This window comes from Mastigoproctus giganteus, chromosome 4 (assembly GCF_048544385.1).
Source record: "Mastigoproctus giganteus isolate SK-2022 chromosome 4, ASM4854438v1, whole genome shotgun sequence".
Taxonomy (NCBI): Eukaryota; Metazoa; Arthropoda; class Arachnida; order Uropygi; family Thelyphonidae; genus Mastigoproctus; species Mastigoproctus giganteus.
The window spans coordinates 239,199,598-239,219,391 of NC_143578.1; the positions used below are offsets into that span (position 1 = coordinate 239,199,598).

At 40.2% G+C, this 19,794-nt stretch overlaps 1 protein-coding gene across 1 annotated transcript; it reads left to right on the top strand.

The window, feature by feature from the left end:
- Positions 1-1,732: 1,732 nt before the first annotated feature.
- LOC150087538 (zinc metalloproteinase nas-6-like) lies at positions 1,733-19,491 on the top strand. The gene is made up of 8 exons (XM_090372521.1): positions 1,733-1,808; positions 1,934-1,966; positions 4,704-4,818; positions 5,020-5,195; positions 5,341-5,565; positions 5,927-6,061; positions 19,056-19,297; positions 19,408-19,491. Exons 1-8 carry the CDS (start codon positions 1,733-1,735, stop codon positions 19,489-19,491), a joined length of 1,086 nt encoding a protein of 361 aa, XP_090228647.1.
- The last annotated feature ends 303 nt before the right edge of the window (positions 19,492-19,794 follow it).

The window sequence follows — 19,794 nt, forward strand, 5'->3', positions numbered from 1 at the left end:
TTGTTCCTGATGGCCAAAGGTTAGTGTCTAAGATAATTTGTTGTTTCTCTAATGAACAGAAGATGACAAAAGAGACAAACGAAGGATGATTTATTCCAATGGGTTTGACTCTATCTGTGCTGCGTTATCAGCGTCAATACTTTGATAGTCCGCAACTCTGTCGTTGAGTTCGACCTTGAGACAAAGATTTTCCCTCGTGATATTACAAAGTAAGGTGAGGCGTATTGAATGAATGAATATTCATGCGACACCAGGCCAACCAATCCTCTATAAGGATTTGTTAGCCTGGTGTTCGATGAATATCCTTGCAGGGTAGGTCGTGTGCTTTGTGGTCGGACATCCTCAGTGATGTGATATGAGGGATGGCATTTCCGACTATGGAATATCAGTTAAGTGACGTCCTCCTGCTAGTTGAAAAAGGCTCCAGTTGTGGGTGTACTCATTATGATCCCGGTTTCAGTTGCAGAAAGTTTTAGAGGTGCTGGACACCAAAACTAAGTGGGTTTCTTTACTTTCTAAATGTGATTTTAATTGATAAATTTCAAGATCAGTTGGTTCGGCTCTCGAAGTGAATGGATGTGATGGCAATACCTCGATCCACGACCCTGTCCAACTTGTTCTGAGCTAATTCCATGACGCGCGCTTCCATTGTGAAGGTGTAGAATTTATATGATAAGGTTTTTTTTTCGCAGCTTGCTATTGATATTAAACGAAAGTTAAATAGTTACCTCAGGACTCTTTCTATATTTGTGGATATTATTAAATAAACCGAAGCAGATGACCAATAATACTTCATTATCTAATAATATATAAACGTAATTATTTTCACTTCCCTGCAGATACCTCACAATGTAATATTCACTCCCCATTTTGTTATACTTTGTAATCAACGTCGCTTGGATGTAACACGGATTTAACGCTCTGTGATTAACAAACTAAAGAACAGAGTTAATGAGTCAACGCTTTCGTATTACAATTTACTTATTTCTTCCTCAATTTTAATAACAGTTGTAATAGAACCCGTATTTAACTTTTCTGCTATGGTTAATGTTACAGTAGATCATGAATTATTAGTATTCTTTTATTTGAATAGTAAACCTTTCATGAATTATATATTTAGTAAACTGATAAAAAAACGGGCAAAAGTGCAAACATTTTATGAGTGAACCGAAGACTTAGAACATTTCGTTTCAGCGTATTCACCATATTATGTGTTCATTCTTCCAATCAGCGCACAGCAACAAATATAACATCCACTGATTCAACTACAGTATACAGTAGCCATATTGTAGTTAAGATAGCCTGCAAAAACCAACTTTGTATTCGAAATCAATAGATCAGAAGCAGTCTGGATTATCGTGCTACAAGAACTAACTTCCCTTTTGTCGAAATCGCGGCCACGCACAGAACTTAAAAGCGTAAGAAATATTGAAGAAGTTCAGCCATGCTGTGGACTTTATTCGACCATGAAACCACATTTATCAAAGTGAAACGAACGTTGAGAATCCGGCATATGTTTTGCACGATATGTTTTTTTTGAATGTTAAAGATAATTATGATAACTATCTGCTGACACAGCAAAGGAAAATTACCCTCACTGTGTTGTACGGGAACAACTCCAGTTGCTGTCAGATTCAGCAGTTATCTGCCATAAACAGATCCTGGGACGATCAGCAAGGGACCAAAACGTATAAATAGCAATAAAGTCCAGAACACCCATTAAGTTCCTAAAATGGCAATTCTCTTCGCCCTGATACTGGCGGTGGTAGCCCTCTCCAGAGGTGACCGAATCCCTACAGAGGAAGATGGTAGGTTTCTCGAAATGCAATTAATGTGTGTTTTTTTAAAAATAATTCAATAAGCAAAATAACAAAAAAATTGATTTAAAAATCGGAAATATTAACCACATTTTCTTTTATTTTTATTCTTTTAGTGGCCCTGGCAGCAGCTGCAATGGAAAACCCAGGTGAGCAAAAATTGCAGTTTTTTAATTTATCCCGGAGATTGGGCATCTAACTGCGCAGTTCATATGAATATTTATAAAATAATTTTGCTTCTATTTCTTCGCGAATAAAAGAAAGTCTTCGCGAATAAAAGAAGGAAAATGAGAAAAACGAAGAAAAAAGTCTAGCCTGAGTTGGTTAAAGTATTGCTGAAAAAAGTCCTTCAGCTGTGTATCTCAAAGAGCAGTATCCACAACATCTAAAGATTACCAAATTTTGCGCACGAATTAAGCATTTCTCAATGCTTAGGAAGGTTTTGACGTACGTTTCTGGATGACCAAATGACCGAAGCATATAAGGCAACAGGAGCAACGCACTTAACATTGTATTCTTTAACCAATTGAGCATGGACCCCAGTTAATTCCTGTTTTGAATGCCAGATGGCAGGTGGGATCTTCTTCTTAGTGGTAGTGAAATGCTCCGTGAAGGATAACTTCTTGTTCCAGATAATTCCCAGGTCTTTGTGATATTCGAATTTCTGCATGAGTTGAACCGCAGTGGTTTCATTTGCAGACTGCATGATTGCCTCTGACTTCGTGGGTGAGAGATGATGCCTGATAGAACTAGCGAATCATCATGACTCTTTAAGAGTATGGTGATGTTATGCTTCTTATGCTTTTGGAAGAAGGACATCTGGGCTGTTTTGATAGAGTTTATTTCAAGACCAGTCGAAGCCAGGAAGTTGACCAAGTTGGTTAACTGCTGCTTGGCTTGAAGAGCAACCTTGTGCTCACTAATACAATTGCTGGATGAAAAGAACATTTTCATGTCGTCGGTGTTGGTAAGATGTTATTGCAGGTTGAGAGGAACGGATCAAGGGCTACAGTGAAACGTGTCGCAGAGAGAACCCCTCCTTGGGGAACGCCTCTACCTAGTGCATAATCGATGCTAAAACCTTCATGCTTAACAATAATGTGCCTTTCTCTTAGTAATTTCTGCAAGGGTGTGAGTAAGTTTCGTGTAATGCGAAAGTGAGCCTCCAGGGAGTAAAGCAGGGGTTGAATTGCTATCCTGCCATAAACGGCTTTAATGTCCAGGAAGAGGATATCTTTTTGATTTTAATTGTTCACGGCGGTGTAGATTCTGCAACTTGTCTCTAATAAGTTTATTATATTTGAATGGTTTTCGATGACTGAGTGAAGATAGGACGGACGGTGGCCAAATATTGTTTCCTGATACTCTGGGAGACATGTGGTTCATTTAGCGATGGCGAGAAATGATTGTCTTATATTATTTTGAGGATAAAGATTTCTTTTTCGTATTGCTCTGGAGGGAGAGGTTTGTTTCATAATAGGATGAGTGAATAGTGGAAACCCTGGAGCCCTCAAAACTTTAATGAAATAGTTTGAGTAGAAATATTTGGTTCATATCACTGTGAGGAGAAATGATTGTTTTATATTACGCTGCGGAAATATATTTGTTTCTTATTGCACTGGAGAGAACGCTTTGTTATATATTTTTATGATGAGAACATATTTGAATTCGAGGGGTGGGCATTTAATTCGCGGACTGGTGCAAGATCTTATCTTAACTGCCATCATCTGAATCTTCTGTGGATTTCTCCTCGAAATACTCTCCCTTGAAATTTACACACTTGCTCACCGTCCTGCCCACTCATTAAATGCTGCTCGCAAGACATTTTTCAAAAGACTTCAAAGTGTTTCTGTTGTGGATGTGGTAGAACCTCTCTCGTTGTCTTGATAGAGAAATAACTTCACACTAGAAATTTCGGTCACACTGGAATATGGCCATTCTACCAAGCCACTTGTTACCATATGCTTCATTCATCTCCTTAACTGTTTCCGATTAATTTAAGCCCAATCTGACACAATAACAAATCACACATCGCTGTTAATCTGTCTGTATGTCCGACATGATACTTGCTTCAAAACGATCGTCAGTGACACGCCGCTAATAAAACATCCCGCAACACTAGCTGGACAAGTACTGGCATGCGCACACAGAGTCTGCTCAGACGCGATCTGGGAGAATGCCTCTAGTTGCAGTTATGGAAAGTTCGAGTGGTAAATATAAAATCTTGCACCAATCCGCGAATTATATGATCACCCCCTCGTATTTGCAAAAGAAAGCTATCTTCACCTAAATTTAATTTTATAAGGTAATTTTATGCATTTCTTTCTGTTCTTATTTGAGTTTTAGAATAATGTCCCGGTTATTTTCTGTCGCTAAGAATCATTGGAAACATCTCAATCTCATTGCAGATCTGTTCGAAGGAGATATTGCTGGTATTGATCCACATGGAGTAAGTATTCTTGTTTTGGATTGTTATGATAATGGACTCTAATTATGCGATCCACTAAACAACACCCATTTTTCAGGATAGGAACGCCATTGTGAACCTGAAGAGATACTGGCCAAAAGGCGAGGTCCCGTACATCATTGACCCCTCAATTTGTAAGTGAATTATTTCTAACTGAATCTCTGTTAATTTCTTTAAAAAAGGTTATAATTTTAAATTAAATAATAAGGCGCAATAAGAGTATTTTTGTATTTGTGCTTTTATATATCTTCATGAAGAAGGCTGGACTACACCTTCCGATAAGTAGTACACGGTTTACAAATCCTGCTTCGTAATAAACTGGTTTTGAATACACTGATGAAGTTTTCACTACTCTTTGCTACCATGCATCGAAATGGTTACTGAACTTTCCTCACATATAATATATTTTGTGTTTTTAGCTCAATATACTAATGTCATCATGCAGGGCATCGAAGACATCCATAACCACACCTGTGTTCGGTTCATAAAAAGAACAACAGAGAGCAACTATATAATAATGAAGCCCATAAAAGGGTAAATATCTTTGTCCACACTTCAACATATACATTTGTGTATTAAATACAGACTACTTAAATGCAAAGAAAAAGTTTTTTTCTTCTTACAGAATATTCATAAAGCTGTTTGAAAATGTTTTTCCTTTGGCAAAATTGTTTCTCCTTTCATCTAATGGTTCCCTTGTGTTATTCTCATGATTCTATTTTCTTTTGCTTTCAGATGTTATTCTTCTTTAGGAATGAGAACTGGAGGACAGGATGTTTCACTAGCTTCTGGCTGTTACTGGAAGCAGACAGTAACCCACGAACTTCTACACGCATTAGGATTTGACCACGAACAAAACAGATCCGACAGAGACGACTACCTCACAATTCATTGGAATAACATCAAAGATGGTGAGAATCGAATTTTTCAATCAATTTTGCGTCATCTAGCGGGTGGGGAGAAATCCATTGATTGCATGTTTGCCGTGCAATACCATTAACACCCGGACACCCGAATATTAATGAAAAATGACATCCATTTTTATTCTTTTTTCAGGTCACGCTCACAACTTTAAAAAAATGCACGAGTGGATGAACATACTAGTAGATAATTTCGATTACGATTCCATAATGTTGTATCATAACACTGCCTTCTCAAAGGATGGGAGGGCATTCACCATGGAGGCCAAAAGTGGGAAGGCATTACCAAACGTTATACGCAAGCCAGGAATGAGCGCAAGTGATATCAGGCGTGTGAATACAATGTACCAGTGTGTCCCGGGTATGTGCCATTATCCTTCCTAGAGTGTACCCGCCCTTGATGCACTCCTTCCTAAAAGTTTGGAATCACGTTTCATTTTTCTAGTGTTAAATATAAAAATACAAAATCCTGAAATAATATTTAAGAAATCTGGAGAATATTTGAGACTATTCTAGAAAATTTTCTGAAGACTCCTGAGTGCCTTAGAAGTTGAAAACTGCATTGAATCAGAATATGAAAACTGTTACGTTCTGATCCCAAACGTTTAGGCGGGAGTGTATAACTTTTAAAGTTGTTTTTACAGATCAAATAATCCTCTATCGTTATATCATTGGATTACCGCTTGAAAGCTTTGCATTTACAGATGAACTTCTGTTTCTAGGTGTGAAAATCCCCGATCCTCCTGCGATGCCCAATATCACCTGCGATTTCGAAGAAGACGATTGTGGTTTTACGAAGAATGTTAATGGACAAGTGAATTGGTCATACGGACAAGGAACAATTGGAGGAAGAACAAGTAATTTACTATTTTTTATATTTTTAGAAATTTTCTTTTTATTTTGTAAAAACACTTCATGAATCTTCGAGTGTAGATGGAAAATTTTAAAAAGAATGTTGCGCTGTTCATTTTGAAATTTCCAAATTTCAAAATGGACAGTGCAACAGATAATATTGCTTCATTTTACATGAGTAGACGCTGCTTACTTAGAAATTTATCTCTGCGAAACAAAGACACATAGCTTATTTTTTTCTGAAACATATACCCTGGATATCAACAAATGACCTCCATTTCGAAGGCAAAGGAGAAATACAGAAAAAGGCTTTGTTCTAGTCTCTCAAAAAAGCCATTTACAGCTTGAAAATCGATGTTCACGAAAGAATTCCTTCAGATTTCTGTAATACGTTGTAAAATATAGAAAGATTCAAAAGTAATGGTACCGCCAACGCTAACTGTGGCACAATCGGAAATGGTCTGACGAGTCTCATTGCACTTTTTTGCTCCAATGGTACGGCGAAAGTGTGGTGCGAACCTCATGAAGCCATCCATCCAAACTCTCTCTTGTCCACTATTCAAGCGGCTCAAGGTGATATCAGTATGTGGTATGTTCACTGGGAGAGTCCCAATGAACGCCACTAGTGGTTAGTTGTGTTGATTGATATTATATGTCCTCTTGTTAAATGCGTTTATAAATATGGTTTTAAGTTGTTTATTTTAAATTATTTTTGGGAAATGTCATAAACTTTTAATGTTCACAACTCCAGCTGGCTTCCGTTTTCAAGTCACACCGACCCAGCTGGTTGAAATGCTGAGGCTTTTGCAATTAGCATTAGCATTAGTGGAGGCAAATGATGCAGGAAAGCTTATGCAGCAGCAGCCAGAAAAAAACAAAAAAAAACAAAAAACAAATTCGACTTCACCCCTCCCTCTGTTTGTTTAAAATACCTGTCCAGCTGAGCCTTAAACTTATTTAGGCTATCAACTTCCACGACAAGTGATGGAAGTCTGTTCCACCAACCAGTTACCCGCTGGATAAAGGCAAATTTCACACATCTATCCTACATCTGTCTTTCCTCAATTTGAATTTATGCCCTCTCAGGTGATTATTCTGAGCAAGAGGAAGAATCCCATCAGCATTGAGCATGCTCAAAACATTCAAGGCTTTGTACACCTCTATCAGATCACCTCGCCGGTGCCTAGTCTCAAGACACTGTAATTTGAAAAACTTAAGCCTTTCTTCGTAAGAGCACCCCTTTGTTCACTAATCTTCTGGCCCTGCTCTGTATTCGTTCCAGCAGCTCTACATCCTTCTTGAAATGAGGCCTCCAGACCTGTATACAGTACTCATGGTGCGGCCTGACCATTGCCTTATAAAAGGGAATAATCACCTCCTTATCCCTGCTAGAAAACTTCCTGTATATCAGTGATAAGACACCATGAACTACTCTTGTAGCCCGTCTGCACAGGTCAGAGAACTTCATATCTGCCTGCACAATTACCCCCAGGTCCTTTTCATTCCTTACTACTGTCAGTGTATTACCACAGAGTTCAGAACGTTGCTCTGGGGTTGCTGTTTCCCATATGTTACTAATGACCTTGCACAGATTGTTCTTTTACCTACAAGAATACCGGACTATCCTAACCATGCAGCCAACACGCTTGATCGTTTTCTCACAAACAACCCTTCTAAGTACACGGTCGAAGTGAGAGGTCCTTTAGGCACTTCAGGTCACAACTTGGTGATTGTCTCTTCTCCAATGGAGCCTTTATCTCATGGCTATTTCCAACCTCGTATAGTTTGGCATGACAAGAATGCAAAATGGGATGACCTGCGAGACTTCTTTTCTTCTTTTCCTTGGTCGGATTACTGTTTCAAAACTTCTTATGTCAACGTTTGCTCAGATCGTGTCAGTGAAATTATTCTTGCAGCAATGGAATCCTTTATCTCACACTCCACTCTAAAATCTCGTCCTTTATCTAAACCTTGGTTTTCCAATAAACGTGCTAAGGCTATCGAAGAGAAGAACGTTGCATACCGGAATTGGTTTGTTTCTAATTCTTCAGTTTCATTTTCTGCCTACACCAAAGCTCGCAATAATTGTAAAGCAGTTATTAATCAGTCGAAACTAGAGTTTGAACAGGCTAAGAGTAGAAAACTTGCTTCTTGCCCTAATGGTAGCCGAGCATTCTGGTCTCTTGCCAAAGCTATTGGGCGCAACTTTTGCCCATCTCTGCTCCCACCTCTGTCAAAACCAGATGGGTCTGTTGTCACTTCGGCCAAGGTTAAAGCTGACCTGTTAACATCCCAGTTTTCTTCTAACTCATGTATTAATGATCTTGGTAAAACACTTCCCACCATTCCCAACACGCCCCATTCAATGCCTCCTGTGGTCTTCCGTCAAAAGGATGTCAGAAGGATTTTGCCGAATCTTGATGCTAAGAAAGCTGCAGGTCCCGATGGTATTTCTCCACTTGTTCTCAAAACCTGTGCTCCTGAACTTACCCCTATTCTCTGCCGCCTTTTTTCACTTTCTTATTCCAAAAGGTGTTTTTCCTTCTGCTTGGAAATTTGCTCATATCCAGCCAGTTCCTAAAAAGGGTGACAAATCCCTCCGACCCAATTATCGTCCCATTGCACTTACTTCTACTCTTTCTAAAGTAATGGAGAAATCAATTAACCACCACTCTTAAACTATCTAGAAACCTTCGGTGTGATCAACGATCGCCAGTATGGATTCCGCCAATGTCGATCCACTGGTGACATTCTGGCTTATGTTACCCATTTATGGACTAATTCAATGGAAAGGTTCGGTGAAACACAAGTAGTTGCTCTTGACATTTCAAAGGCTTTCGATCGTGTTTGGGGTAAAGGTCTTCTAAACATGCTTCCATCTTATGGTTTGCCAACTGTTTTTAGTAATTGGTTATCCAGTTTTCTCTCTGATCGGTCACCGAAGGTGATGGTAGATGGCTCTCTGTCTTGTAACTTCTCCAATAATGCCGGTGTCACCCGAGGTTCAGTTCTTTTCCCCACTCTTTTCCTCTTGTATATTAATAACCTTCTACCATTGACTAGAAAAATCCTATCCATAGTTTTGCCGATGATAGAACATTGCCCTCCACTTTCCATTTTGAGAAACCTTGTCCTGCTCAATCAGCTTCAACTTCTCGAAAATCTGCTACCAATTCCTTAAATACCGATCTTCAGGTAATTCTCCAGTGGGGCAAAGACAACTTAGTTGGTTGGTTTCAATCCTTCTAAAACTCAGTCTTGTCTTATATCTCACAAAAATGATTCTTCTGCTCCTATGCTTATCTTTAGTGACACTCCGATTTCTAGGCAAAATGATATATCTCTTTTGGGGATTACCCTGACATCTAATCTCTCTTGGCACAAGCACATTACAAATATTGCTTCCTCTGCATCTAAAAAACTTGGTTTTCTCTATCGCTCTCGGCGTTACTTTTCTCCCAAACAGCTGCTCACTCTGTATAAATCGCAAATCCGCCCTGCCATGGAATATTGTTCCCACATTTGGGGTGGTGCCCCCAAAACCTCTCTCAGGCTTCTTGATTCCATTCAGAAGAGGGCAGTTAGGTTAATTAATGACTCATCTCTAACAGAGTCTCTCCACTCGCTGTCTTACTGATTTTGCTACGTGCCTTTTCTACAGATACTTCCATGGGCACTGTTCTTCTGAATTGGCTTCTATAATTCCCGCTCTCTCTTTCAAAACAGTCCGAACACGTCCAGCCAACACCTATTTACTGTCCAACTTCAAACTCATAGAACCAACTTTTCATCTTCCTCGTTTATTCATTCAACTGCCGTTTTCTGGAACATACGTATTTTCTGAAAATTACAGTCTACAGATGTTCAAGTCCAATGTCAGCAAATATGTTCTTTCGTCTTCTCAACCTCCAAACAACCCAAGAACGCTACTAAGTATTATAGGTTTCAGTACGTCACCTGTTTGGGGTTTATATAATAATAATAATAATAATATAATAATAATAATAATAATAATAATAATAATAATAAACTATCATCAGGTTGGACTATCTATTATCAAGGAAAGGGAACATTTACACTAAATTTGCAATAAGTCTGTTTTGTCAGTTACAACATTTCTTGTTCTAACTGCAAATTCCAGCTGCCTATGATTTATCATAATGTTGATACTTGCAAGTTTTAAGAGCTGCTATTTAAATTCTGAAAATTATGGATGCAGGGGACTTTCATTAGGTGGTGGGTTTCCACACTGATTAGTCACATTCAATGTTGGGACAAAATATCATCTTTTCGAAAATATATTGATTTTTAAAGACTTTGATGCTTAATTAGTTAAGGCATGTACAACCATGGGTCAAAATTAGGTATACACCATTGATCGGGTGTACCTCACTTTCTCTCCATGATATAAAAGGTTTCAAAAGTAGGTATACAGTATTGTTTACCTACTTTTGGTCCACCCTGTATATATATAAAAAAAGTTTGTCAAATGGAGTCAGATTCACAGAGGGGTGGTCTCACATGTTACGAAATTTGTGGTGTGGAACCAAAGGATGTTGCAGATTTTATGGATTTAAGAAAAGGGAGTCTAATAGAGAAACCACTAAGTCGGAAAATTTCACACGTAAGTTGAGGAAGAATTGGAATTCTGTGCGTAAGCTGGAGTTTCAGGATCAAAATATGTCACAAGGAAAACTGTCAAAGGGATTAAGCAGATAATCTACTTACGCTTCGGTCTCCGGAGGTGCGGGTGAAAAAATTATGGAATGGGAGGTGATTCTCACGGTTAACGCTGTCAAGTTGGCAGAATTGGATAGTGCCAATCATAAGGATGATGAGGGCGCTGCATTTTTGACACCACGTAGATCTTCTGATTAAAAAGGTAAAGTGCAGCCATTATCAACCCACTGCAGGATGGAAGCCTCCTCAGCAATTCGTCCCATCAAAACACGCCATCAAAGGCGGAAAGGCTATGGGGGGGAAGAAAGCTCAGTTGGATCACTGTATTCATCTTGCAGTAGATCTCCTGTTTTAAGAGGAAGCAAAAGGAGAAAAGTTAAGACCAGTACGCCTGAGAATGATTCGGATAAGGAATTAAGTAAAGTTAAGAAAAATGTACAGAGTGAAGTGGATTTCACAGATGAAAATAAAATTTCTTAATTGCAATTGAGACAGGAAATGACACTGAAGAAAGCATTTTGTCGTCGTCTTCAAAGGAAATTAGGAGCAAAACCATGAAAATTGATCCTAATGTCCATATATATGACATGACGGCCCATGTAAATTAAATGTCACCACAGTCTAAGGATTTAATACCCCGAAACAATGATATGATGTCCCTAGCTGCAGTGCCTCCTGAACCAGTACGTATACTGGATCAAACAATGCTGCCTGAGGGCTCTGTTGTGGCACAAGTTCAGGCCCTGCGGTCGGAGCTGCAACTGGTGATGCAGAATTACTACCGCCCTTCGGGGAGATATAATGCAAATATGGAGGAAGATGCAATACATTCTCTTTAAAACTTATGATGATAGTGTATAGTGTATTCGTGTCTAATGGGGTTTCCCCCATCTCCGCATTGCATGCATTGTGGGTCTAACAGTTCACTGGGAAATGCCAGAGATTTAAAAGTATATGGATATTATATGAGTGTAGTGTTTCGTTTCGTTGTTCTTCTGGACATTTAGCCGCTAGACTCCTGCTGGGACCCAACGTTGTCCACACTATGCCTCATGGTGTCAACTTACGCGCGTTATCAACTCATGTTGATAACGAAAAAACAATGGCAAAGTTGGAAGCCATTCATGAGGAACGGGAAAATCAAATGCCACAGCCCACCCGTTCCTACGCTGATGCGCTGAGGATAACCAAAGAGAGTACAAAACCAGGAAAGAAGTTGAGCCTAGGAGGAAAACGTTAATCAAATTGACGCACCCAGTTGTCCTTCGCCTGCTGAATGAAAATACTCAACAATCAAGCGAGAAAATAATAAATAAAATCATGACAAACTTGCAAGGAGACTTTAAAACTACAAGGAATAAAGCCATTCGCAAAACGTGCGATGTAGATGTAGTAATAGATATTGAGATAAAGGAAGAAGCTGACAACATTAAGGCGAATCCAAAAATCGCCACTCTTGGCCTGTCTGCCAAGTACCCCAAAAAGAAGGGACCTTCAATAATTATATTTCATTTGGATAGAGATTCTATCCATGACCAACTTGTTGAAGAAATATATCAGTGTAATCTCCAAGGATCTCTCCCATCCCAGGGCAAACAAAAATTAATCTACCTAAAGTACTGGACAAAGTCGAAAACTGGCAACAGCACAAATTGGATTGTCGAGTTAGCGCCAACCGCATGGGAAGTACTACGTTCACAAACAAGGATCTGCGTGAATTGGTGCAGCCACCGCTTTCGTGAGCATGTGGCTGTGACCAAGTGTTACAAGTGTTGTAAATCTGGCCACACGTCGCACACATGTTCCCAGGCTGTTGCGACCTGTGGTCACTATTCAGAAAGGGGCACGATTTTAATTCATGCCAAAACAAAGGCCAGGAACCTGACTATGCGAACCGTAAATCCCTAAAAATTGATTATGCTCACTCCATCCGGGATAAGAAATGCCCTGCGAACCTAAAGGCCAAGAGTTATCACCAATCAAAATTGGTCTACGGCAGCAGGCCCTAAAAGATATAATACGTCAATGACCAAATTCTTCCAAATTAATGCTCAGCGGGCAAGATCAGTGGCCGCCCAAATCAGAATAAAAGCGATGAAGAAATTTTTGATATAATAATCCTCCAAGAAGCGGATACTCACAATGAGACATGTCAGAGGATACCCACTAACCTATAAAATAATTTAATCATAGAAGGATACACCGTGGTCCACAATCACGGTGCGAAACCCAGAAATCACTGTTAACAAAGTCTACCACTTATGCACGGCCTGGGCAGTAGGTGCGCACATCATTAGCTCAATGGGAAGCTGCTATGTTATATCTTTGTTTTGCAGACCACGGGAGGACATTGCCTTTGACACTAGTTGCCTTAAAAATGTCTTGCAAATTCTTCCAAACGATGAAGTTTATCGTTGGTGCTATAAGATATCAATTGCAGGTCGCCTGTGTGGACTAGTACCACTTCGGACAGGCAGGGTACAAGAAACGGTCAGCGGTTCGAAGAGTTCCTGTCCAACTCTCCCTTTGCAGTGTTAAATCAACCGAACAATCTACCAACCTTCTGCAACACTATGTGGGAGACAACTATTGACATCACCTTTGTCACTAGAAGTATTGCGAATAGAATCACTGGATGGACAGTTGAGGACTCGTGGACCACTTCGTACCACAGCATCATTACATACCAGCTCTCCAGAACCCTTGTCAGATTTCCTACTCATAAGCGAGATCTTAACAGATACGCAATAAGCAAAGCCAACTGGGAGCTCTTTACGACCTCGCTGATACCTCTACAAGGCAGGTTACAATAGGGTAAAACCAACAGAAACAGCCAAATGAACTCCAGCGGGAGATAATAAGGATAATTACTAGTTCGTGTGACAAGTCCATAAAAAAGAAGAACCCTGCTCCTTAAGCCGTTCCCTAGTGGTACCAGGAACTTTGTCTTGTCTATCTACCCCCTGACCACACAGAAGATTCACGAAATAAACCGATAGCATGGATAGCAGTCAAAGCCCCCAATATCCCCACCTTCATTATAGGCGATTTCGACATGCCTACGCCTAGACATAATGAGGCCTCTGAGGATCTCATATCAGCCATTGGCACATTTGGCTTATTTCACCAAACCACACCTCCTACTAGGGGAAACCAGATGCTGGCTCTATTATTCCACAATCTCCCACACCTAGGTCTGACCACTGAACACCACAGCTTTCCCTCTGACCACTCTTCCATCACGTTTGAGTTCAACGTCACTGTAAACTCAAACGTTGATGAACATCTCAGGAACGAGAAGATTACCAAAACAGTATTCTCCATAAAATATTTAAACAAAGAGATCATCCTTGCACGTCTCACAGAAATAAACTGGAAAGATCTACATCAAGAATCAATAGACATTGCTATAGCTAACCTGGCTAACCAGCTACTTGAAATTGCCTCCCAAGGAGCTTCCAAACAATTAAAACTCTCTGATAGATCCAATATATGGTTCAATGCCGAAGTCCAAGTAGCAATCAAGAGGAAACAAAAAGCATTCAGAATATGGAAAAAGTACCATAACTCAGCTGACTACCAGATGTACAAGAAAGAGCAGGCAACCTTCCTCAAATGTAAACGATATGCAATCCGGCAGCCGGCATTCAACAGAATAAACCGCTCGAAACGTATTACATCCAAATGCAACAAAGATTTCCATATCGATGAGAAGGTATTTCAGGAATGGGTATCTCTGACTTTCAACGAGTTGCCATTAGACCCAAAAACCTCAAACCTAAGTGATTTCATCATGCACTCCAGACAGCCCCTTTCAACTATAACGCTAACAAAACAACACCTTATAAATACCATCAATAGACTTCCTAATAAATCTACAATTGGTCCTGACGGCTTCCTTCTCTTCATGGTTAAAGTGTGAAGTGTCTTCATTGTGGAGCCCCTTCTTGTAATCTTTAATCGCATATTGAAGTCCGGATCAATCCCGACAATGTGGAATCGCTACAGGGTAAAAGCTATGGGTTGTACAGGGTACAACCCATACCCAAAGGAACCTAAGGACTTGAGACCGATCTCAGTGGGTTGCTCTCTATTAAAAGTGTTTGAGAAAGCTATCTTATCAGCACTGTTCGACCAATGCTTCTCTCATAGACCGAAACATCTGCATACCGTGATCCCCAAAAGATCTACATATACAAACCTACTGTACACCCAATTTAAAATTCAAACTGCTCTCAACAGTAAATCTCAGCTAGACGTCATCTTCCTGGATATTTCATCTGCTTATGATAAGCTCTCAATTCTCGCTCTCATCAACATTCTAGAAAAGTACTTTGGCATTACTGGAAGCCTGCTAAAAACCATCAACCGCATCCTTACACCCAGACAACTCATCATCAGCTATAAATCCTTCCAACAGGACTGCATTATAGAAGGAGAGAAGTACCACAGGGAGGTGTGCTATCCTGTGTACTGTTCGCCGCTGCCCTTGAACCCTACCTCGCAAGGTATACTGATTTCTCATCGTATGCAGACGACCTCAAATTATACATAACGTCTAAAGAAGCTGAACAAACTCACCTGACTAATCAGCGAGTCTCCATCCTGATCGACAGCCTTGTAGCATATTTACTGCAAATAGGTCTGGAAATAAATGCATCAAAATCAGCTCAACTTACCTTTACAAAAAAGAGAATAAAAATGACATCACAGCCTATCACAACGGAGTGCAGTTAAAGAAAGTGAAGTCTCACACCGACCTCGGCTTGACTTGGGACGAGGGCCTCACTTTTCAGAACCATTTCTCCATCATGAAAACTAAGACTTTCTCGGCGATGTGGGCAATTTGACAAGAGCTGACGGGGTTACTGCACTTCGATGTAATCGGTGAATACGTCCAGCGGTGCTTACAACCAATCGCACTGTATGCATCACCAATCTGGTCTTCTGCCCCGACGTCGTATATAAATAGATTCCTCGCAGTCGAGTACTGGGTAATGCGATGGATGAACAGGGTCACGGGCAATGCTTTTACCATCTCCAGGGCTGTTTTATATACCAACTTAAATATAACTCCCTGGAGAGTTCACATTGCATCCAGGAATATTCTTCTTCTTTCTCAGATGCTTACACCGGTAGGCATCTGAGAAAGAAGAAGAATATTCCTGGATGCAATGTGATAAGTACTAGAAGTCGCCCCCAATCTTCTAGTACTTATCTCTACTCCACGTGCTGGACGCAGTAATGACACCCCCTACCTACCGTTGCATTCTATACTGTGCAACCTGTGCTGTCTGAGGAATTTTTTCCAAACAACGCAGTGAACCTTTTCAATTCATGGACAATAGACCCTGTGAAATACTCCGAAAGCAAGCAGTACAGAGTGAAGAGCATCTCAGAAGCGCGCACAGCTTACTTCAACTATAATCTTGACAATGAAACTTGGAACATTACTGGATGTGACGTTCCAAAAGCCGCCAGCTCCTTCTACTGCTTAACAGCTCAAACTATGCCACGAGAGCGATGTAAAACCTGGAGCCTTCATTTAGTTTAGATGAGCTACACGCTGCAAGTGCTCTGATTAGTGATAGAAAATGTACAGGACCAGACCTGTTGGAGCCTGAAATAATCAAAACGACTGTCGAGTATACCCCGATGTTATTTTAAATCTCCTAAACTGCTGTTTGCAAGCTGGAATTTTCCCAAATGATTCGAAAATAGCCGATTTGAAACTGATCCTTAAGATCCTCAGAAAACCTCCAGAGTTAGCAGAATCATACCGCTCAATCGCACTTCTTCTAGTCCTTAGTAAACTAATTTTTTTTGGCCGAGCGTCCTTAGTAGGTTTCGCAGAGCTTCCATCCCTAAAAATCTTTATGAGATCATCAAATCATATCTCTCCAACATAACCGTCGTAGTAAATGCTCCATATCAGAAAGTGTACAGAAATATCTTCCGCGGTTGCCGGCAGGGTCTGGTCCTGGGACCTTTATTATGGAATATTGTTTTGGATGACTTCCTCATCATTGATCTGGGAGGGTCAAATCTCAGCCATAAGATCATCGCAGCCACAGCGTTGATCTCATCATCGATGTGGCTGCTGACTCCAGAACCGGCCTTCAGACCCTTGTTAATCATGTTCTTTACATTCTCAAAAACTGGGCAAAAGAGAATAACGTTCAAATATCTCCAACCAAAACTAATTCTATACTCTTGAAAGGCAAACTAAATATTGGTAGACCACCCCAAATTAAAAAAGATGGAAAGACCATTAAACTGTCAACGCAAATGAAGTACCTTGGAATAATGCTTGATACCAAGCTCCCATTCCAGTCACATCTGAAATACCTCCGACCCAAAATCCGGAACTATGCTACTCTTGTTGCCAGGGTCTCACGCCGGGACTTGGGCCTTAAGCGAAGAACCTTCTCATTATTCTATAAGGCTGTTTTTATACCGATTGTCAGGTATGCCTCAGGAATCTGGTTCACCAAAGCAGTCATGGCCTCCAATAGGAAAATATTCGATACAGTGGTCCATTCTGCTTGTTATTACCATCGCCTGCTATACGGTCAGCAAACATACCCTCCAGTTCTTGTAGGTGCTCTGTCCATTGATTTGGAGGCGAGACTAAGGGGATTGCTATACCAGCTCTCAAAAGGAGTTTCACATGCCATCCTCAACTACACAACCAACCTGACTAATGGATGTATGGAAGAGAAGCAACGCATAACTGACCACCTGCAGCAGGAGTGGCAGAGTAGGTGGTCTAACTCTACAAAGGGGGAAATCTCCCGGAAATTCTTGCCGAATGTAAACATGATCTTCCCCAGATCTCCCCCATGGTTCTCGCCGGGTTTGTACACAACTTACAGGCCATGGAGCCATTAAAGCCAAGCTAACATCACTGGGCATCATTGAAGATCCATCTTGTGCTTGTGGAGGGCTGGAAATCTGGCACCATCTTATGTATGATTGTCGCATGTACGAGGACTTCATTCTATATTAATCACCAAAATCATGTACTTACCCAGAAATCAGGAATTCCACGTATTGTATAATATTTTGGAGTATACGGCATTAGCAAATTTTGCACAGGAGCTCTTTGCAAGACAAAGAAACATTCAACCCTCCTAGGAACTACATGCCGATGAGTAATCACTGAATAGTGAATAATATACACCCAACTGCTGATATTGCGACCTACCAATTATGACAATCACTTGGATGCGTTTAAATACCTTGATGTGAATAAACCCGTAAACACGACACATACTGAGAACCTCCAATTGACAAATTCCTGGATATGACTAAACCATTGAGTCAAAACAATTGTGAGAAATACCTGGACATGAGTGACTAAACCATTGATGTTACTTGATCTCCGAACCGTGTCCTGCACATCTTCAATTGTGGCAGTTATTTGGACATGACTAAACCACAAAAAAAGACCTTGCTTCTTGACCCTGATTTGTGTGCAAAGTGGCAATCAATACTAGACTCTCTTGACTGGTATCTTTTGACTCCTATTCCCTTCCCAAACTCGAACAGTGCAATTTACTCCACCGAATAATATTGAGGATGCCTTCATCTACGTCTCAATATTTCTTACTATTTCCCCTCCCCCTTGACTTTCATCTTCCCCAATCTCTATCAGTTCTTTTTTTCTTTTTTTTTTTGTAGATCCTGTCACTGAATCCTGAGGCAATCAGGTGGCAGTAACTGCCAGAGAATAATGGGCAACTTGGTTTACCTCGTAGCGGTGTGTACTAGCAACGCGCTGTCCCATTAGGGGTCCACCGGCCAGAAGCCAGACCACAACAACAGAACCCAACATAATACTTCTCATATACAACACACAATATTTTTATCTGGCTTTTACAGAGTGATGTATACTTCGCAAGGGTACTTATGGCGCAGTTGTGGGAAACCACCGGTGGCGCCCTCTCCCCAAAACGTTTGTACTATGGGACTGGGTCCACTCATACAGTGAGATGGTCGCTTTACCTCAAATGAATAATCTTCTGTCGTATCGGACCATGTTCACCTTGCAATGCTTCATATTTGCAACCATAAGAGATGGATTCTTTCATCACGACAATACAACCATCCACTGTGCTAAACGTCTAAATGGCTAGAGGAATATTCCCAAGATTTACAATACATACCCATAAGACGTCATATTTTCAGATTGCGAAATATGTTTTCTATATTCTGTATTATTTTATATACCACTATAATTTTATTTGTAACCATGATTGGTTACAACTCCAAATGATGGGATGTTTTTCGAGATTATTCATTTGTTTTGTTCTGCAGGTAGCTTCATGTATGTCGAAATAGGAACCCTCGGAAATCAAAAGGCGGCTACTCAAACAGAGTGGCTGCAAACGCAGTGGCCAAGGAAAGGATGTTTACACTTTGACCTTTATTTCAACAGTAATAATTACTTCAGCGCCTTTAATGGAGGTACCGGAAGAAATATTTATTTCGCAAGAACTCGGTCTGACAGGTGGCAACACATATCAGCTGAAGTGGATATGACAACTGATTCAACCGTGGTAAGAGCGATTTTCCAGAATTTTTTGCAATCCTTTATTACGAAAACCTTTGAGCAGCTAATATTAAACTAGGGTAATTTTAATCCACGTGTTTCTTTTGTGTTTTACAGATTGCCTTCAGGGCCAATGCTATTGCAGGGGGCGATCATGTGATTGCTATTGATAACTTCGCACTGAGCGGCTTTCCTTGTTGAATCCACAAGAAAATGGAGCAATTAATTCCAACCTTGTAGTTCACAATAAAGAATTTTTTCGAAATTGTTTATTTGTTGTGTTTGGTATACTTAAGCTATTGGAAATAGTCTGATAGGTGAGTACAGCAGCGATCAATTTTGCTGGTTAGATGAGATTTTAAGATTTTAGAATATTAATTGACTTATAATCTTTATTACTACTGGCTGACACACCGCTTACAATAATACTTAGTTACGGAAACAGATAATGCTTTCGGATATCCTCTCTGGAGGACATCCGGAATGACTGATCTAAAGTCCCAA